The sequence below is a fragment of the Lithobates pipiens genome, unplaced genomic scaffold (assembly GCF_037356315.1).
Source record: "Lithobates pipiens isolate NorthernLeopardFrog02 unplaced genomic scaffold, aLitPip1_a1.2 Scaffold_41, whole genome shotgun sequence".
NCBI classification, from domain to species: Eukaryota; Metazoa; Chordata; class Amphibia; order Anura; family Ranidae; genus Lithobates; species Lithobates pipiens.
Window position 1 is genome coordinate 6415662 of NW_027507861.1, and position 18537 is coordinate 6434198.

The window sequence follows — 18537 nt, forward strand, 5'->3', positions numbered from 1 at the left end:
ACAATCGCACGTGGCCGGCGGCGATCGTGCCCACCAGCCACGCACGTCGGGAACCCCCGCCTTGCAGCGGGTGCCCTCTGGTGGTCAAAAAGGGGAAGGATATGTACCCATATGGGATTTCGCCCAGGGGAGCCATTCTGACGCAGTATATCGGCGTGAGCTGGTCGGGAAGCAGTTGAAAAGGATAATTTTACAGGAGCAGTGATTTTTAACCGCTTGCCGGCTGTATACAGTACATATATGGTGACAAGACGGCTTCCCTGTGCATTCGGGGTCTGAGGCGCGCACACGGTCCGATGTTCTGCTGCGATTGGACACAGTGGGAGCCAATCAATGGGTCCGGCGAACCTGCCGATCGTTCCCAAAGGAGACAGAATGGTGGTCTGCAGAAGTAAATATAGGCAGATTGGCGTTTTGTTAGTAGGGGAAGGTAGTGATTCTGTGAAGCAGAAACACGGATCTCTGCCTTCCCATAGTACAAGCACCTCCCCCCGCGGTTGTCAAGCACTCCCTAGGAACACATATAACCCTTTGATCATCCCACGGTGCAGCGGCCGAAGGTCAGGCATCAGTCCACACTGAGGGCGGGGGGCGAACCGAGAGGGGCGGAGCCTGCCCAGTTGGGACTGCCTTGCTGAATACTGCCAAGGAAATGTTCAAGAGGGAGGTGGAGAGGGGCAGATGTACAGTACTCAGTGAAATGCCTGCACTGTGAGCCTATGCGGGGTGGGGTGTACTGGCTATACGGTAAGCAGCCTTCAAAGTGTGTCCACACTTGCCTTCAGCTTATTTCCACTCGCCTAAAGCACGTAGGTGAGTGGTAATTTTGAGGACTGTGTTAGGTGAATGGTGTGTTGACTTCTTTGGATAGGTGACATAGGGGGGGATGGGGCAGTAGTTCCTTTATGATCTCAGCAGTCCTTAATTCATCACCATCTGCAAGAGAGATGACCTTTTCAGTGATCGATCTTCTTAGGCTCGGTTCACACAGGGGCGATGCGAGGCGACACGACTTGCCTCGCCGCGACTTGCAAATGACTTCTGTATAGAAGTCAATGCAAGTCGCCCGAGGTCGCCCAAAAGTAGTACAGGAACCTTTTTTCTAAGTCGGAGCGACTCGAGTCGCTCCTCTTAGAAGGGTTCCGTAGTACAGAACGGGGGCGACTTGTCAGGTCGTGGCACGACAAGTCGTGTCGCCTCGCGTCGCCCCCTGTGTGAACCGAGCCTTAGGAGAACTTCTAGTCTTCTCACCATCGCAGAGACATCCTCTCCCTCTTTATGGTTTGTCTGATCAGGATGAGGGACATTTCTCCCTGAAGCGTGGTGCAGCATTTATCCCGGTCCAGCTGTAGTGTAGACTTTGACAGGCAGCGGGGGCTGGACGCCGTACCTGTGCCCACCAGGTGCATTATAACGCCAGCATTGCACACACAGGGGCTGGACCCCCCATGTACAAGGGACCTAAGCCATACAATCAGCTTGTCACTCATTCCACCAGACTCCTACAACTGGAAGATTACATTTTTGGGGGGGAGGAGGGGTGTTGTAGAAGAACCCAGACCACGGGATTGTGCGGTGAAAATATCATCCAACTTTATTCATCGTATATATGTGACAACAGAAGAAAAGAGAGAGATTGTTTACATTTGAAGGAAATATTTATATCATCTATGCTAGGAAACTGATTAACATATGACACGCCCCTCATTAATACCAGCCCCACCCACTTATTTAACCCTCTAAACATCCCAAATCCCTGTAAATTCCCAGAAGACACTTTAATCTTTTATCCATAACAAGCTGATTGGGTAGAAGATAACCCAGAGCCCCTCCTGCTCTTTCCCACCCAACAAGTCCATGTCACCGTCTACAAGGTTAGAGGACCTGAAGGAGAACGAGACCAGGACCACCAGGACCATCTCCTGACTGAAGCCACGCTCACATTTCTTTCTAATGCTGCTTTTATGCTCTACTCCAGGGATCTTCAAACTACGGTCCCGCAGCTGTTGTGGAAACAATACATCCCAGGAGGAATTGTAAAAACTCTAACATTCAAAGACATGATGGAAATTGTAGTGCCTGAACAACTGAAGATCCAAAATGTGAAGACCCCTGGTCTCCTCAGATACAGCTTTGGTGGCAGATGTACATTACTGTCACCCTTTCACTCCGGCCAACTGAAGGTCTACATCAGCAGCAGCAGCACAGGCTTATAGCTTTAGCACCAGGGGCTTTGTTTACATCTGTTAATCCAACTGTCGGCTTTCTGGTGGAAGGGATTCTGCTGAACTGAAGATACTCCCCCCCCCCCCCGCCATGTATATTGGGCTCAGCTGCCCCTCCTGCAAGCCCTAAGCCTCGTACACACGCTAAGATTCCCAGACGACCATTCATCTGTTTTTTGTTGCATTCTAGTCTCATGTCGAAAGTGAAGAGGTTACTCACCATACGAAAATTCTCGTAAGACAGAATTCAACTTCAGAAGTGACGTAACGTGTCTAATCATTTTGTATGTATTCTTTCATTTCTGATCATGCGTAGTCTTGCTCTTATGACTTTTTTTCCGTACAAAAACCGTACTAATTAAATGAAAATTGGACGTTGAGTTCACGTACAACAACAACAACAATTTTATAGTCTGACGAAAAAACGGAATCGGCTGTCGAAAAAGCACCATACTAACGACCTGAAAAAGTGGAAGATCGTTCGTTGGATGGAATTTTAGGTTCAATATGTTTTTATTAATCATTTTTTATCAGATAAGTAATTAAAGACTGTAAAGTAAAAAAAAAACAAGCATAAGGTGGGAACAGGGCCAGGAGTCCGACAATGGACTAGCTGGTCCAACAATGTTAAACACAGTATAAACTTTACAGGTAAGGATAAAGCATTCTGTTTTCGGTCATGTAGCACACTGGAGGTCCTATCTATATTCACAGTACAAAGCATGTAATGTATACAATACGGGTAACCTGCTCCCCGGTCTGGGCGCCCCTGTGGGAATCTGCTGCGTCCAGTACCAGGGGAGGACGGATGTTAGCGCTAAGTCTGCGACGGCGAGCCTGACCGATAGGTCAAGGTCCATACGGAACCTTTAATACGCAGGGGTTACAAATTGGGAAACCAGGATGCCTGTAAGCATGTAGAAAGGCCAAGAGAGGCCTAATAGGATAGAAGAGAGAAGGTGGGGGAAGGTAGTGGGGGGAAGGCAGAAGGCGGGGGGTTGGGGGAGAAAGAGGGGACATGAGGGGCAGGGCAAAGAGACAGCGAGCCTCGTATAAACTGAGAGTTTCAGTATCCAAGACCCAAGGTCTTCCAGTGAGACTAGTTCAATTGCTCAGGTTGATTTGAATGCTAAGATTCTACGTTTTCATTTGTCTGAAGTAGAGTAATGCCTCCATATACTCCAGGTAAAGGAGAATTTAGCCTGTTTATCCAGTACCCTGGCTTGCATTTCCTCCATAAGCATCAGGTTGTTAATTTCATCCACCCATTCTAATAAGAATGGGGGGTAGTTTGATGGAATTTTACATCGGATTTTTGTATCCTATGTAAGGACCTTTAGAGGGGGCATGGTGGATATCAGCAGAAACACGGAAATTGTGAGAATATGTTTATTTATTTTAGCTACTTATATAGCGCCATCAATTTACGCAGCGCTTTTACATATACATTGTACATTCACATCAGTCCCTACACTCAAGGAGCTTACAATCTAAGGTCCCTAACTCACATTCATACATAATGGGGCCAATTTACACAGAAGCCAATTAAAGTGGTTGTAAACCCTTACAACACACTTTGACCTACAGGTAAGCCTAGATTAAGGCTTACCTGTAGGTCCAAGAAATATCTCCTAAACTTACACGGTTTAGGAGATATTTGCCGAAAGACAGGCACTGCTGTCTACGGCGCATGCGCCGTAGACAGCAGCGCACAGGTGCACTGAGCGCGGGAGTGACGTCATCGCGGCTTTGTCGAATGACAGCGGCGGAGCAGCGAGACCCCACCAAGAAGATGAATGCGCCGGACTACAGGGGGCAGCGGTGACATCGCTGGCTCCTGTGTCAGGTAAGTGACACATAATGGACTACTATGTGATGCGATGCGATGCATGGTAGTCCATTATGCTTTGCCTTTGCAGGGAATGAAAGAGGAAGTAAACTCATCAGGGTTTACTTCCTCTTTAACCTACCACTATGACTTTGGAGTGTGGGAGGAAACTGGAGTACCCGGAGGAAACCCACACAGGCACAGGGAGAACATGCAAACTCCAGGCAGGTTTGTGTCGTGGGTTGGGATTCGAACCCGCGACCCTTCTTACTGCTAGGTGACAGTGCTATCCACTACGCTACTGTGTAATTTCTGGGTTCGGCTCTGTCATTCCCCGTTTTCTGTGACTGGGAAAGGAGCTGATCAAGCATGATCTGTGCTTGATCATCTTTTTTTTGGGGGGTAAAAGGGTGACATTAGGGGTTTAATAGACAACTTTTTAAAGATGACCTGTGACAAAGCATTACACCGAAACCACAAGAAGAAAGAGAGGGCGCACCAACCTAGTGCATTGTTTCTATTGATAAAAAGTGGTAAGTATAAAGGCCCGTACACACAAACGGACTTTTTGACAACAAACATGCAAATTAGCTGTTTTTCAGTAACATCCGGCCGTGTGTACGCTCCATCGGACAAACTTTTTCTGTTTTCATCAGACTTTTGTTGGCTGTGCGAACGGACAAACTTTCTGGCAACAAAAGTCCGATGGAGCAAAGTCCGATCGTGTGTACAGAAAACCATAGGACTTTTGTACAAAGTACAAACACGCCATGCTTAGAACCAATGCAAAAGATCAGACTACAGTACAGAAGTTGACCAAAGGTGGCGCTGGAGTCATTGAACGTCCTCTTTTGAAGTGTCATCACCAGACCAGGGTCTTTTTTTCAGTAATAAAGAATGTTTTGGGGATTTAACCACTTGCGAATAGCCGCACGCCAACGTATGTCCCTATTTTGAAGGAGGATATCCTTCTGGCAGCAGCTACCGTGTTTCCCCGAAAGTAAGACAGTGTCTTACTTTCTTTTTATCCCCAAAAGCCCCACTATGTCTTACTTTCGGGGTATGTCTTATATTGGAAAAAAATTGTCGAATTTTTTGTTTTAACCATAAAATTAACATCCTATGCCTGGCACCCCCCCCCCCCCCAACTTAAAATGTAAAAACACCTCACTACAAGTCCCAGCAAGCAAGGCTGCACTGCATTACAGAGGACTACAAGTCCCAGCATGCAAGGCTGCACTATGGAGGACTACAAGTCCAAGCATACAAAGCTGCTATGCTCAGCAGAGGAGAACTGTAAGCCCACACAGCCCGGTATGTTGGGACTTGTAGTCCTCCTCAGATGCATCTTGCGGTTACATACCGGTAATACCGTAAGAGCTGCAGAGAATCTCTTCACACCCCCCCCCTCCCCCTCCCCCTCCTTGGTCTCTCTCTGTATCAGCACTGACCTGTACCGGGAGGACACAGAGCCAGTGACACCTGTCGTCAGTGATCCGGGACCTGGCGCAATAATCCCCTTCTCTGTGGTTGCGTCGCGCCGTTCTGATCAGTCTCGGGCAGCAGCTGTCACTCACAGCCGAGCAGAGTGAAGCCACCTCCCCCTCCTCTTGTATGGCTACACAGTGCTGTGTATGGAGGAGGAGGAGGAGGGGGAGGCGGCTTCAGTGAAGCCGCCTCCCCCTCCTTCTCCTTTATGGACAGCACTGTGTAGCCATACAAGAGGAGGGGGAGGCGGCTTCACTCTGCTCGGCTGTGAGTGACAGCCGCTGCCCGAGACTGATCAGAACGGCGCTGTCTCTTCAGTCGGAGGGGGAGGGCGCTGGCCTGGCACCCCCCCAGGGTGTGGCACCCGGTGCGGCCCGCACCCCCCGTCCCACTCTTAGTACGCCACTGGAGGCAGCAATACCCCCGTGTTTCCCCGAAAGTAAGACATACGTCTTACTTTCGGGGTACGGCTTATATTAGCCGACCCCTCTGAAACTCCCGATACGTCTTACAATCGGGGGTGTCTTACTTTCGGGGAAACATGGTAGCTGCCATAACCCCGGTATCCCCGTTTTCGGCCGGCGGTCCGCTACAAGATAAAAGTGGTCTCTGTGGCAGATTCGCCACAAGATCACTTTTATCGATGGCGGGAGAGGGCCCCCTCCTGCTGCGATCCGGTGCCCTCCGCCCGTTTATCGGAGCCGTCGGCAGAGGTGATCGCGTCCATTCCCTAGCTGTGCACGGAAACGAGTGAGGGGAAGATGGCCCCCACCCGTCTCCATGACACTGCAGGGTCGGAAGCGACGTAAAAAACATCACTTCCGCCCACAGATCTTAAAGGGCCATTTTATTTTTTTAAATTACTTTTTTTTTTTTTTAATGCATTTTAGTTTAAATATGAGATGTGAGGTCTTTTTGACCCCCCCCCCCCAGATCTCATATATAAGAGGTCCTGTCATGCTTTTTTTTTCTATTACAAGGGATGTTTACTTTCCTTGTAATAGGAATAAAAGTGATACAATTTTTTTTTAAAAACAGTGTAAAAATAAGAGGTAAAATAAATAAGAAAAAAAAATGTAAACACGTCCCGTCCCGCCAAGCTCACGCGCAAAAGTGAACGCATAGGTGAGTAGCGCCCACATATGAAAACGGTATTAAAACCAAACATGTGAGGTATCGCCGCAATCGGTAGAGCGAGGGCGATAATTGTAGCCCTAGACCTCCTCTGTAACCTGTAGAATTTTTTAAATGTCTCCTATGGAGATTTTTAAAGGTAAAAGTTTGTCGCCATTCCACAAGCGGGCGCAATTTTGAAGCGGGACATGTTGGGTATCAATTTACTCAGCGTAACATTATCTTTCACAATGTAAAAAAAAAAAATTGGGATAACTTTACTGTTGTCTTAGTTTTTAATTTAAAAAAAGTGTATTTTTTTAAAAAAAAGTGCGCTTGTAAGACCGTCGTGGAAATACGGTGTGACAAAGTATTGCAATGACCACCATTTTATTCTCTAGGGCGTTACCTTGTGTAGAGATCTTGCTCTGAGATCTTCATGATATAAAATAAAATGTACGACCCTCTCTATGTGACACCAGTTTGTAGACCAGTGGCTGCCCGTCAATAGGGGGTGCAGAGGCACCGCCCTCCCCCAAAGCTACTTATTAAAAAAAAAAAAATGTAAAGTGTCCTTTTAAGTTGGTGTGTTAAGGGTGCCGGGCACAGCAGCACACACAGCAGAAGAACGGCTTAGGGCAGATAGGGAGTGATAGGTCCGTGCAGAGGCAGCTGTCCATTCATTGAGGGAGATGAATGGACAGCTGCCTCTGCACGGACCTATCACTCCCTATCTGCCCTAAGCCGTTCTTCTGCTGGTGATTTCCCCCTCAATTGCTGAAGGAGACAGGCAGCCTGTGAGCCAATGACGCCGCAGGTCCAATTAAAGCCCCACCCTACGAACCCAATCAATTACAACCACTGGAAACCTAATGTCAGAGGTGGAGTTTTTGGGGGCGCAGAGCTTATAGCCCCAAGCACACTCTAAAGTACACCAATAGAGCTTCTTAGCCCCAATCACATGTTTACACACAAGCCATGCCTCCATTAGCACCCGTGTGCCCGGCGCCCTTAACACACCAACTTAAAAGGACACTTTACATTTTTTTTTTAATAAGTAGCTTTGGGGGGGGGGCGGCGCCTCTGCACCCCCTATTGACGGGCAGCCACTGGTCTACAAACTGGTGTCACATAGAGAGTGGCGTACATTTTATATCATGAAGATCCAGCAGTGCACACAGAGGGATCACACAGAAATCTCCAGTTACAGTACATGCCAGGACTGGAGGGGGGCAGAAGGGGCTATTATCACTGTGTCCTGAGTGACTTTACAGCAGCAACTTTACAACTTTATTTCCTCTCTCTCCGCAATCCATGTCTGTACACCTTCCCTATCACACCGATCCCCCTCCCCCTTAACTATCTTCTGTTTGCATAGATCTTCACTGCTCTCATCCTGCAGCCTCCAGTCTCAGATCTGACCATTCCAATCACTGACTGACACCATTTCCTTCCCACATTACTTTTTATCTCTTCCAAACTGTTGAGCAGATCAGTACATTCTCTGCACTCCGTTAAGGTAGCCGTAGGAATGAAATTAAAAAGGAATCATCTATTCTACGGCCACCTTAAATGAGTGCAGAGAATGTACTGATCTGTTCAACAGTTTGGAAGAGATGAAAAGTAATGTGGGATGGAGAGGGTGTCAGTCAGTGATTGGACCCCTGAAGAGGAATGCCCAGACCTGAGACCACACTTGTAAAGAAGAACTCAGCATAGGGATGGTGGGAAGCCCTCAGAAGGGGCACAGCAGGTGTACAGACCCAAGAACTCAGCACAGGGATGGTGGGAACCCTTCATAATGGGCACAGTGGGTGTACAGACCCGGGAACTCAACACAGGGATGGTGGGAACCCCTAATAAAAGGGCACAGCGGGTATATAGACCCCAAAACTCAGCACAGGGATGGTGGGAACCCCTCATAATCTGCTAGCGGTACACCGATGTCCGATTGTACCAGGCAAATTTCCCTGCCCCAGCTGCTGGACGGTCGAAAGAAGTTCACAGGTTCACACGTTCACATACACATGGCCAACGGTTGAATGCTAGATTGGCTTAATTGCTAGCACTTGAACTGCTGCCTTTTCAGTTAGTAGACTCGGCCCCCTTCCGTGAGTTTGTGCAATGTGTGGTTCCTCAGTGGCAGGTTCTCAAACGCCACTTTTTCTCATGGAAGGCGATTCTGGCTCTCTATCTGCATGTGGAAGGCAATGTCCTTGCCTCGCTGGACAGGGCAATCAGTGGTAAGGTGCATATTAACCCTGACTCATGGTCCAGCAGGCATGGACAGGGACATTACCTGTCTTTCACGGCGCATTGAGTGACTCTTCTAGCAGCTGGGAAGGATGCAGGACAAGGTGCAGTAGTGTTGGAGGTTGTTTCGCCACCACGCCTCCAAAATGCTACTTCTGGTGATTTTGACACACCTCTCTCCTCCACCCCCTCCTCTTCTTCCTCCATGGCCTCTTCCTGTGCTTTGTCCTCAGAACCAGTGGTACTCCGTAGGCGTTCAAGGGGCTACGCAAGTACGCAGGCAAAAAGATGCCATGCCATTCTTGCGCTGGTGTGCTTGGGGGGACAGGAGCCACACTGGGGCAGAGATTCTGCCATCGTTGCAGGGGCAGGCAGAGAGGTGGTTGATGCCACGCCAGCTTAAGCCAGGAATGGTGGTTTGTGACAATGGCACCAACCTCCTCTCCGCCCTCCGACAGGGACAACTGACCCATGTGCCCTGTGTGGCTCACGTCCTTAACTTGGTGGTGCAGCGGTTCTTGGGCAGGTACCCGGGCTTATAGGATGTCCTAAGGCAGGCCAGGAAAGTGTGTGTGCATTTCCGCTGGTCATATAATGCCTGTGCTCGGCTGGCTGACCTCCAAAAGGAATTGAACCTGCCCAACAACCGCCTAATCTGTGACATGGTGGAACTCAGCGTTGGCCATGCGGCAGCAGCTGCACATGCAGCAGAGGGTCATCAATGAGTACCTATGTGGCTGTGGCACCAGGACAGAGTCAGGGGAGCTCATTTTTTTTTCCCATGCCAGTGGGCCATGATCAGGGATGCATGCACTGTCCTGTCACCGTTTGAGGAGGCCACAAGGATGGTGAGCAGTGACAGTGCATGCATCAGTGACACTGTACCTCTTGTCCACCTGTTGGAGCGCACGCTGCGTGGAATAATGAACAGGGCACTTGGAGCAGAACAGAGGCAGGAAGAGGAGGACTTCCTTGCCTCTCAAGGCCCCCTTTATCCATACAGTGTTCCTGCTGGCCCGCCGATCACACAGGAAGAGGACAAGGGGGAGGGGGATTGTGTCAGCATGGAGGTGGAGCTTGGCACTCAGCATCAGCAACAGTCTTTTAGGGATGATTTACAGTCCCAAGAAATCCGTGGACTTGTATGTGGCTGGGAGGAGGTGGTTGTGTATCATGTTGTCCTTAGTGACCCAGAGGACTCCGGACCGAATGCCTCAGCTAACCTATGTTGCATGGCCTCCCTGATCCTGCAAAGCCTGCGGAATGATCCTCGTATTCTTCGGATCAAGGAGCGGGACCATTACTGGCTGGCCACTCTCCTTGATCCACGGTACAAGGGTAAGGTTGCGGACCTCATCTTGCCATTGCAGAGGGAGCAGAGGATGAGACATCTCCGGGAGGCCTTGCAGAAAGGTCTGTGCAACGCGTTCCCAGAGACTGGGAGGTTACAAATTCCTGGTCCTGGACAACGTGTTGCTGAGGCACAGAAGGAGCGGTGGAGAAGGTGGCCGTCTGACCGATGCGTTCAGACAATTTTTTAGTCTGACACCCCCCAAGGTATGATTGGTTCCAGCAACCATCGCCAGAGTCTGATTTACATGGTGCAGGAATACCTAGGGGCTAGATCAGACTTGGACACCTTTACTACAGAAAATCCTCTGGGTTACTGGGTCTTGAGGATGGCCAGAGCTTGCACAATATGCAATTGAGCTACTGGCCTGTCCTGCATTCAGCGTTCTTTCGGAACGCACATTCAGTGCTGCTGGAGGCTTTGTAACCAACCACAGGGTGCACCTGTCCACGGACTCGGTTGATCGACTGACCTTCATAAAGATGAATCAGTCTTGGATCACCACCAGCTACCAAGCACCTGAAGCTGATGTAACCGAATATTTTTTTTTTTAAATGTCAGATCCCTTCAAGACTGCCTATGCTGATGCTGAGTGAATATCCTGTTATGCTGACTGACTATCCTCTTCCTGCTCAATGATTCTGCTGATAGCTTAGAACAACATTTTTGGTTCTGGGCACCGCCACCAGTGGCTAAGGCCCAATTTTTCAGCCCTTGGATTCCGATAAGCCCCCTGCCCACAGACCCAGACAACCGATGGCCAGGATTGTTGGGAAAAAGCCCTTGTCCTCATCAACATGGGGACAAGGTGCTTTGGGGTGGGGAGGCCGCATAGTGCCCCCCTCCCCCAAAGCACCCACTCCCCCATGTTGAGGGCATGGGGCCTGGTACGGCTCAAGAGAGGGGATGCTCGCTCGTCCCTACCCCCTTTCCTGACTGGCTGGGCTGCGTGCTCGGATAAGGGTCTGGTATGGACTTTGGGGGGACCCCCACGTGTTTTTTTTGGTGTAGAGGGTTGCCCTCAAAATCCATACTAGACGATGGGGCTCACAAGGTGTCAATCTCGCCGATGAAAACGGCGAGATTGACTTACTTCTCTAGACCCATCGTACCTGGAGTCACTTTCAAAATAAACTGACTTTACTCCATGTGTGGGCAAGTCTGTTCATTTGGAAAGTCCGTGGGACTTCCGCCAAAAGTCCAGCAGGTTGTCCGTCGGACTTAGTCCACCGGAAAGTCAGTTCGTGTGTGCTCATGTGTGCGCAAGTCCGCTCTTTTGGAAAGTCAGGCAGACCTCTGCTGCAAGGTCCGGCGGATTGTCCGATCATGTGTACGTGGCATTAGTGGTTGGAAGGCTTGATTAATCAGGGTCTCAGGATATTCTTTGTCACTGAACTTCGTCTTCAATAGTAGGCTTTGATCAGCATAATCGCTGTCTTTCGTAAAGGTCTGTCGTAATTGACAGAACTGGCCTTTTGGGATACTGGTGATCCATTTGGGAAAATTACAGCTATTATGATGCAAGTAAGAATTACCCGCAGTGGGTTTAACATAATTTTTGGAGAAAATGGTGGTGGTTACTTCATCATGACCTAGCTCCAGGTCTAGAAAAGCTAGCGTACTGGGATCAGTAACAAATGTGAAGGACAACCCATCTTGATTGTTATTACAATGATCCACAAATTGGTTGATGGTATCAACGGAACCATCCCAAATTATGATAATATCATTGATATAGCGACCAAAAAATACAATATTACATGAAAAGGAGTTATTTAAAAAAAAAATATCTTGGTTCTCCCAAAAACCCATGGCTAGTTTTGTGTAGGAAGGCGCAAAAATTAGCCCCCATGGCTGTGCCCTGTAGTTGTACATAAAAAATCACCATTAAAATAGTTGTGTGTCAAACAAAATGATGTGGCGTCCAAGATAAAAGAGGCCTGATGGGAGTTTATTAATGGATCTTGTGCCAGGAAGTATTCCAGGGCCTGTAGGCCAAAATTATGGGGGATGGATGTACATAATGAGTTGATATCAAGGGAGAGCCAAACGTATGTCGGCTCCCACGTATAAGGGGAAAGGAGTTCTAGCATATGGGTCTCGTCTCTAATATATGACTGCAATTGATGTACAATGGGCTGTAGAAATTGGTCAATATACAGGCTTAACCCTGTGGTGACGCTATCCATCGCAGCCACTATCGGTCTGCCAGGAAGATTTTCAAGATTCTTTTGGACCTTTGGGAGATGGTAAAAATAGGGGATCTGATAAAAGTCTTTAAGAAAAAAAAAGATTTTTTTCCATTTCATTAAGGATGTTATTATGAAGGGCCGTTGATACCAAATTATCAATTTCCCCTAGCAAAATCAGGGGTGGGATCTTTAGTGATTTTATGTATGTAGTGCCATCAGAAAGCAGTCTCTTATGCCGCATACACACGGCCGGACTTTCCAGCAGAAAAAGTCAGATGGGAGCTTTTCATCAGACATTCCGACCGTGTGTGTGTGCCCCATCTGATTTTTTTCTGCCGGCATTTCTGAAGGACTTAAGATAGATAGAGAACATGTTCTAAATCTTTCCGTCGGGAACGTAGTTGGCAAGTCCGGCCGTGTGTACGCGGCATTAGCCTCACCAACATAATCACTTTTATTCTGTATTACGATCCCTCCACCCTTGTCGGCCAATTTGATGACTATGGCCGCGTACACACGGGCGGATTGTCTGCCCAACTAAGTCCGTCAGACAATCCGACAGACAGTCCGTCCAACTTTTAAATGAACGGACTTGACCACACACGACGAACAGACAGTCCGCTGAAAGCTTGCGCGATGACGTGTACAGCATGTTCGACGGGACTAGAAATACGACGTCCAATACACTGCAATGCAACCTTTCGCCGTGTAAATCCTTTCTGAGCATGTGCCATACTTAGTCCGTCCAACTTGCCTACTCACGAGCGGACTGTCCACTGAAACCAAGTTTGGACGGACAAAATTCCGAAAGACTAAGTCCGTCAGACTGTCTGCTGAAAAAGTCCGCTGAAGCCCACACACACACGAGCGGATTGTCCGCTGAAACGCGGTTCAGCGGACTAAGTTGGGCAGACAATCCGCCCGTGTGTACGCGGCCTTTGTCATTGGCTTTGATCAGAGATTTCAGAGCTCCGATCTCAAGGGGGAGAGATTGTTGATTTTGGTGGTGCTAGAAGACTGGCACAGTTTTTGAAAGTCTGCAAACACCACCCTATAAAAACTATTTTTGAAAGTCTTTTATTTATTTTTTTAATGCTTATATTGTTCCACACCACACGCATATTTTAATCATTTAATATACCATTCCTTCATTCAGTCTTAATATTTTATTAATATTTTATCATTACTTAATTTAATAAAAATTGAATAATTTCCTTACTTTGTGACACCACTATTGGCCCTATTATCCATCCGCTTGCAGATGTTGTTTCTTTATATATAATCCCCTTTTTATATATATTCTATACTTTATTATTATATATCAATATGTGCATATAGATTCTTGCTTATTCACTAATCTATGAATGGTTGTTTAAATACTATTTTCATACTATACATATCCATTCACCTAATTTTCATTCCCATTACGGTCTCATCCAGTTCTCAGCCCAATCCAACCCGACTTTTACTTTTCAACACAGTTCACCTCCAGTATTTCATGTGCTTCAATTGTTCAGAACCGCTTCCCCCACCCATGTCTTTCAGTTCCACCATACACACTCCACGGTTCTGCCCACTCGTTCCCTTCACCTCCCTTATATATGGCCTTGTATAGTATCCACATTATGTCTGTTGATAAAGGAGTGTGGCTTGCCAGTACACCGCAGCGCGTCTACTCAAGAAACGAGTTCACTACTGGTGATGTCATCCCCATGCAGCCTGCCGTTTCCTGCGCCTCGTCTCGAGTTTGTATTCCGGAGCCGCTATAACCATCTTAAAGGTGGACACCTCTCTGACCAGACTGTTTTGACAGAGGAACTACAAGTCCCAGGACTCAAGATCGCCACCGTGATATAACTATGTCTATACTTTTATGCCCATCTCTTTCTGCTGAAATGTGAGTTTGACTAATTTATGTGCATTATGCCGCATACACACAACCGGACTTTTTGGCAGCAAAGGTCCGACGGAATGAGTCCGTCGGACAATTCGATCGTGTGTGGGCTCCATCGGACCTTTGCTTGCCAAAAATCCAGCAGATTTTAGAAAAAGAACATGTTTTACATTTTTCCGCCGGACCGAGAAATCCGTTCGTGTGTATGCTGGTCCGACGGACAAGAAAACGACGCTAGGGCAGCTATTGGCTACAGGCTATGAACTTCCTTATTCTACTACGGTCGTACGTCATCACGTTCGAATCCGTCAGACTTTGGTGTGATTGTGTGTGGCCAAGTCCGTTCATTGGGAAAGTCCGTCGGAACTCCACCGAAAATCCGTCAGAAAGACCGTCGGACCTAGTCCCTCGAAAAAGTCCGGTCGTATGTACGCAGCATTAAAGCTTGTTAAAAACGTCTGCACCCAGAGGTGCCGCTCTCCTTGTTTTTTTTTTGCAGCTCCCTGGAACATGGTTTCTGTTCTAATATGATGGCAGCCCTGCTTTCTCTGAACTTTTAACCCCTTCTCACCATCCATATATAGACTGTGCATATAAAACAATACAGATTGACCACAGATCTATGATTGATCGTTTTATTGCAGACTAGTTTTTTTTATGGTTTTAGTTGTTGCGCCTCCACTTGTTTTATCAGTACTCTGCAGTTGTGCTCGGTGAATAGTCTATAGAGATGAAAAATAGCCGGACAGAGGAAAAAAAAAAAGATAAGGATGATCATTCTTCACCTGATCGCATCCCTGAGACTTTCAGCAGAAGCAGATGAAACAAAGTAGCCGAGAATAAGTGGTACTGTTAATTGCATCCCAGTAGCAACTGGGTGTTGGAAGCCCAATGCCAGCTGGGGAAGTTGCCCTCTCTCCGAACAGAAACTTCTCCCTGGATGGTGTCCCAGCCACAGACCTGCCTGCCAAGACATGAAATGTGAAAATGAGGCATTGATCATGGAAGGGGGGTGGGGGGGGGGTAGAACGTGTAATGGGAGGTGTAGACAAGGTGGGCTTAGCTGGAGCCCTCAAGCCTCCCTGATGATGTGTCAGCAGAACCTGGAATGGACTCTCCCACTGCAGCTTCAGCTACTTGGAAAGATGCCACTTGACCTCTTCCTAAGGCAGTGTTGGTCATGTATTAGCTCAATGAAGAAAATACTTGGGAACACATCTCAGTTAAACCCCCCTCCTTCTTCCAGAGTTTGATCTCTGCAGTTGAAGCTTGTGAATCATCTGGTGACAGATTCGTCCATCATTAACTGTAAAAGCTTTGTCATATTCCGAGCATTGATGGCTTCTCTCCAATGTGAATCACCCGGTGTCTGATCATATTTGACTTCTGTGCAAAAGCTTTGTCACATTCAGAACACTGAAATGGCTTCTCTCCAGTATGAACCATCTGGTGTCTGATAAGCTCTATCTTGGTAGCGAACGCTTTGTCACATTCAGAACAATGATTTGGCTTCTCTCCATTGTGAATTCTCTCATGTCTGATATAATCGGACTTCATTGTATAAGCTTTCGCACATTTAGAACACTGATATGGCTTCTCTCCAGTGTGACTCCTCTGGTGTGCAATAAGATTTGACTTCTGTGTAAAAGCTTTGCCACATTTAGAGCACTGATATGGCCTCACCCCAGTGTGGATCCTCTGGTGTATGAAAAGATTTTTCTTCGATTTAAAAGCCTTGCCACATTCAGAACACTGATATGGCTTCTCCCCAGTGTGGACCCTCTGGTGTATGATAAGATATGACTTCATTGCAAAATTTTTATCACATTCAGAACACCGATATCGTTTCTTTGCAGCATGAACTCTCTTGTGTATGATACGCTCTCTCTTGGTTATAAAAGCTTTGCCACATTCAGAACACCGATATGGCTTCTCTCCAGCATGAACCCATTGGTGTATGATAAGCCCTTTCTTAGTTGCAAAAGTTTTGTCACATTCAGAACAGTCATATGGCCTCACCCCAGCATGAATCCTCTGGTGTACGATTAGCTCTCTCTTAGTTATAAAAGCTTTGCTGCATGCAAAACATGGATATGGCTTCTCTCCAGTGTGAACCCTCTGGTGTGTTATAAGATTTTCTTTCATTGTAAAAGCTTTGTCACATTCAGAACACCGATATGGCTTCTCTTCAGTGTGAACCCTCTGGTGTGTGATGAGATTTGACTTTATGGTAAAAGCTTTGTCACATTCAGAACATTGGTAGTGCTTAAAGCCTGTGTGAACCTTCTGGTGTCTGATGAGAGTTGGCTTTGTCGTAAAAGCTTTGTCACATTCAGAACACTGAAATGGCTTCTCTCCAGAGTGAACCCTCTGGTGTGTGATAAGATTTTCCTTCATCGTAAAAGCTTTGCCACATTCAGAACATTGATAGGGCTTCTCACCAGTGTGAATCCTCTTCTGGTGTGTGATAAGATTTGTCTTTATCGTAAAAGCTTTTTCACATTCAGAACACGGATATGGCTTCTCCCCGGTGTGAACCTTCTGGTGCGTGAGAAGATTTCCCTTCTGTGTAAAAACTTTGCCACATTCAGAACATTGGTAGGGATTATGGCCGGTGTGAATCCTCAGGTGTTGGATAAGATTTGACTTTGATGTAAAAGTTTTGTCACATTCAGAACACTGATACGGCTTCGCTTCAGTGTCAACCTTCTGGGGTGTGATACGTTTTGCCTCCATTGTAAAACCTTTGTCACATTCCAAACAAAAACTAGCTTGAAATGACTCCTCTTATATATACATGGGTTGGACTTTACTGTAAAGCCATTGTCACTTCCAGAACAATGAGATGACTTCTCTCCTGTTGTCCAGTGAGGCTGGATCAATGTTGAAGAGGATCCAATACATTTATGACATTTAGAACACGGATATGACTGGTGTCCTGGGCGAATCCTCCAGTGTACTGAAATATAGGACTTTCAGTCACATAAGACACCCATATGTTTTGCTTTCCTTGTGACTTAGTTGTGCTTTTGAGGACCAACTTGACTGAAAACTTGTCTCTTCAATCCACCTATAGAGGGGGGGGGAAAAAAAAAAGTCAAAAATCTATAAAGGACCAAATAAAACACCTTCTACTTTTAACCATGTGAATACCCGGCCTTTTCTGGCACTTTTTATTTACATGTGAAAATATGTTTTTTTTTTTTTCTAGAAAATATGTTATTTGAGCCCACAAACATTAAATTGGTGGGTTTAGCATTTTTTTTTATGTCACACGACATTTGCGCAGCAGTTATTCAAACGCAGTTTTTTGGGGAAAAAAAAATAAAAACACAAAACATTTTAATGTAAAAAACACAATACTTAACCCATTTTTTTTTTTTAACATAAAAGATGATGTCACACCCAGTAAATTGATACATGTGACAGTAGTAGGGGGTGACGGGTCCTCTTTATGGAGAGATCCGGGGTCTATAGTGAATGTAAACATCCCATGTGACAGTAATAGGGGGTGACGGGTCCTCTTTATGGAGAGATCCGGGATCTATAATGAATGTAAACATCCCATGTGACAGTAATAGGAGGTGACGGGTCTTATTTATGGAGAGATCCGGGGTCTATAATGAATGTAAACATCCCATGTGACAGTAATAGGGGGTGACGGGTCCTCTTTATGGAGAGATCTGGGGTCTATAATGAATGTAAACATCCCATGTGACAGTAATAGGGGGTGACAGGTCCTCTTTATGGAGAGATCTGGGGTCTATAATGAATGTAAACATCTCATGTGACAGTAATAGGGGGTGACGGGTCCTCTTTATGGAGAGATCTGGGGTCTATAATGAATGTAAACATCCCATGTGACAGTAATAGGGGGTGACAGGTCTTCTTTATGGAGAGATCTGGGGTCTATAATGAATGTAAACATCCCATGTGACAGTAATAGGAGGTGACGGGTCCTCTTTATGGAGAGATCTGGGGTCTATAATGAATGTAAACATCCCATGTGACAGTAATAGGGGGTGACGGGTCCTCTTTATGGAGAGATCTGCGGTCTATAATGAATGTAAACATCCCATGTGACAGTAATAGGAGGTGACAGGTCCTCTTTATGGAGAGATCCGGGGTCTATGATGAATGTAAACATCTCATGTGACAGTAATAGGAGGTGACGGGTCCTCTTTATGGAGAGA

General features: G+C 46.8%; 1 protein-coding gene across 1 annotated transcript in view; it reads right to left on the reverse strand.

The window, feature by feature from the left end:
* Positions 1-18537, reverse strand: part of LOC143956799 (uncharacterized) — a 388207-nt gene that overhangs the window by 351322 nt on the left and 18348 nt on the right. Inside the window, exon 3 of the mRNA XM_077466973.1 lies at positions 15707-17414. Coding sequence (XP_077323099.1) covers positions 15707-17080 — 1374 coding nt within the window. The 5' untranslated portion in view covers positions 17081-17414. The remainder of the gene's footprint in view (positions 1-15706; positions 17415-18537) is intronic.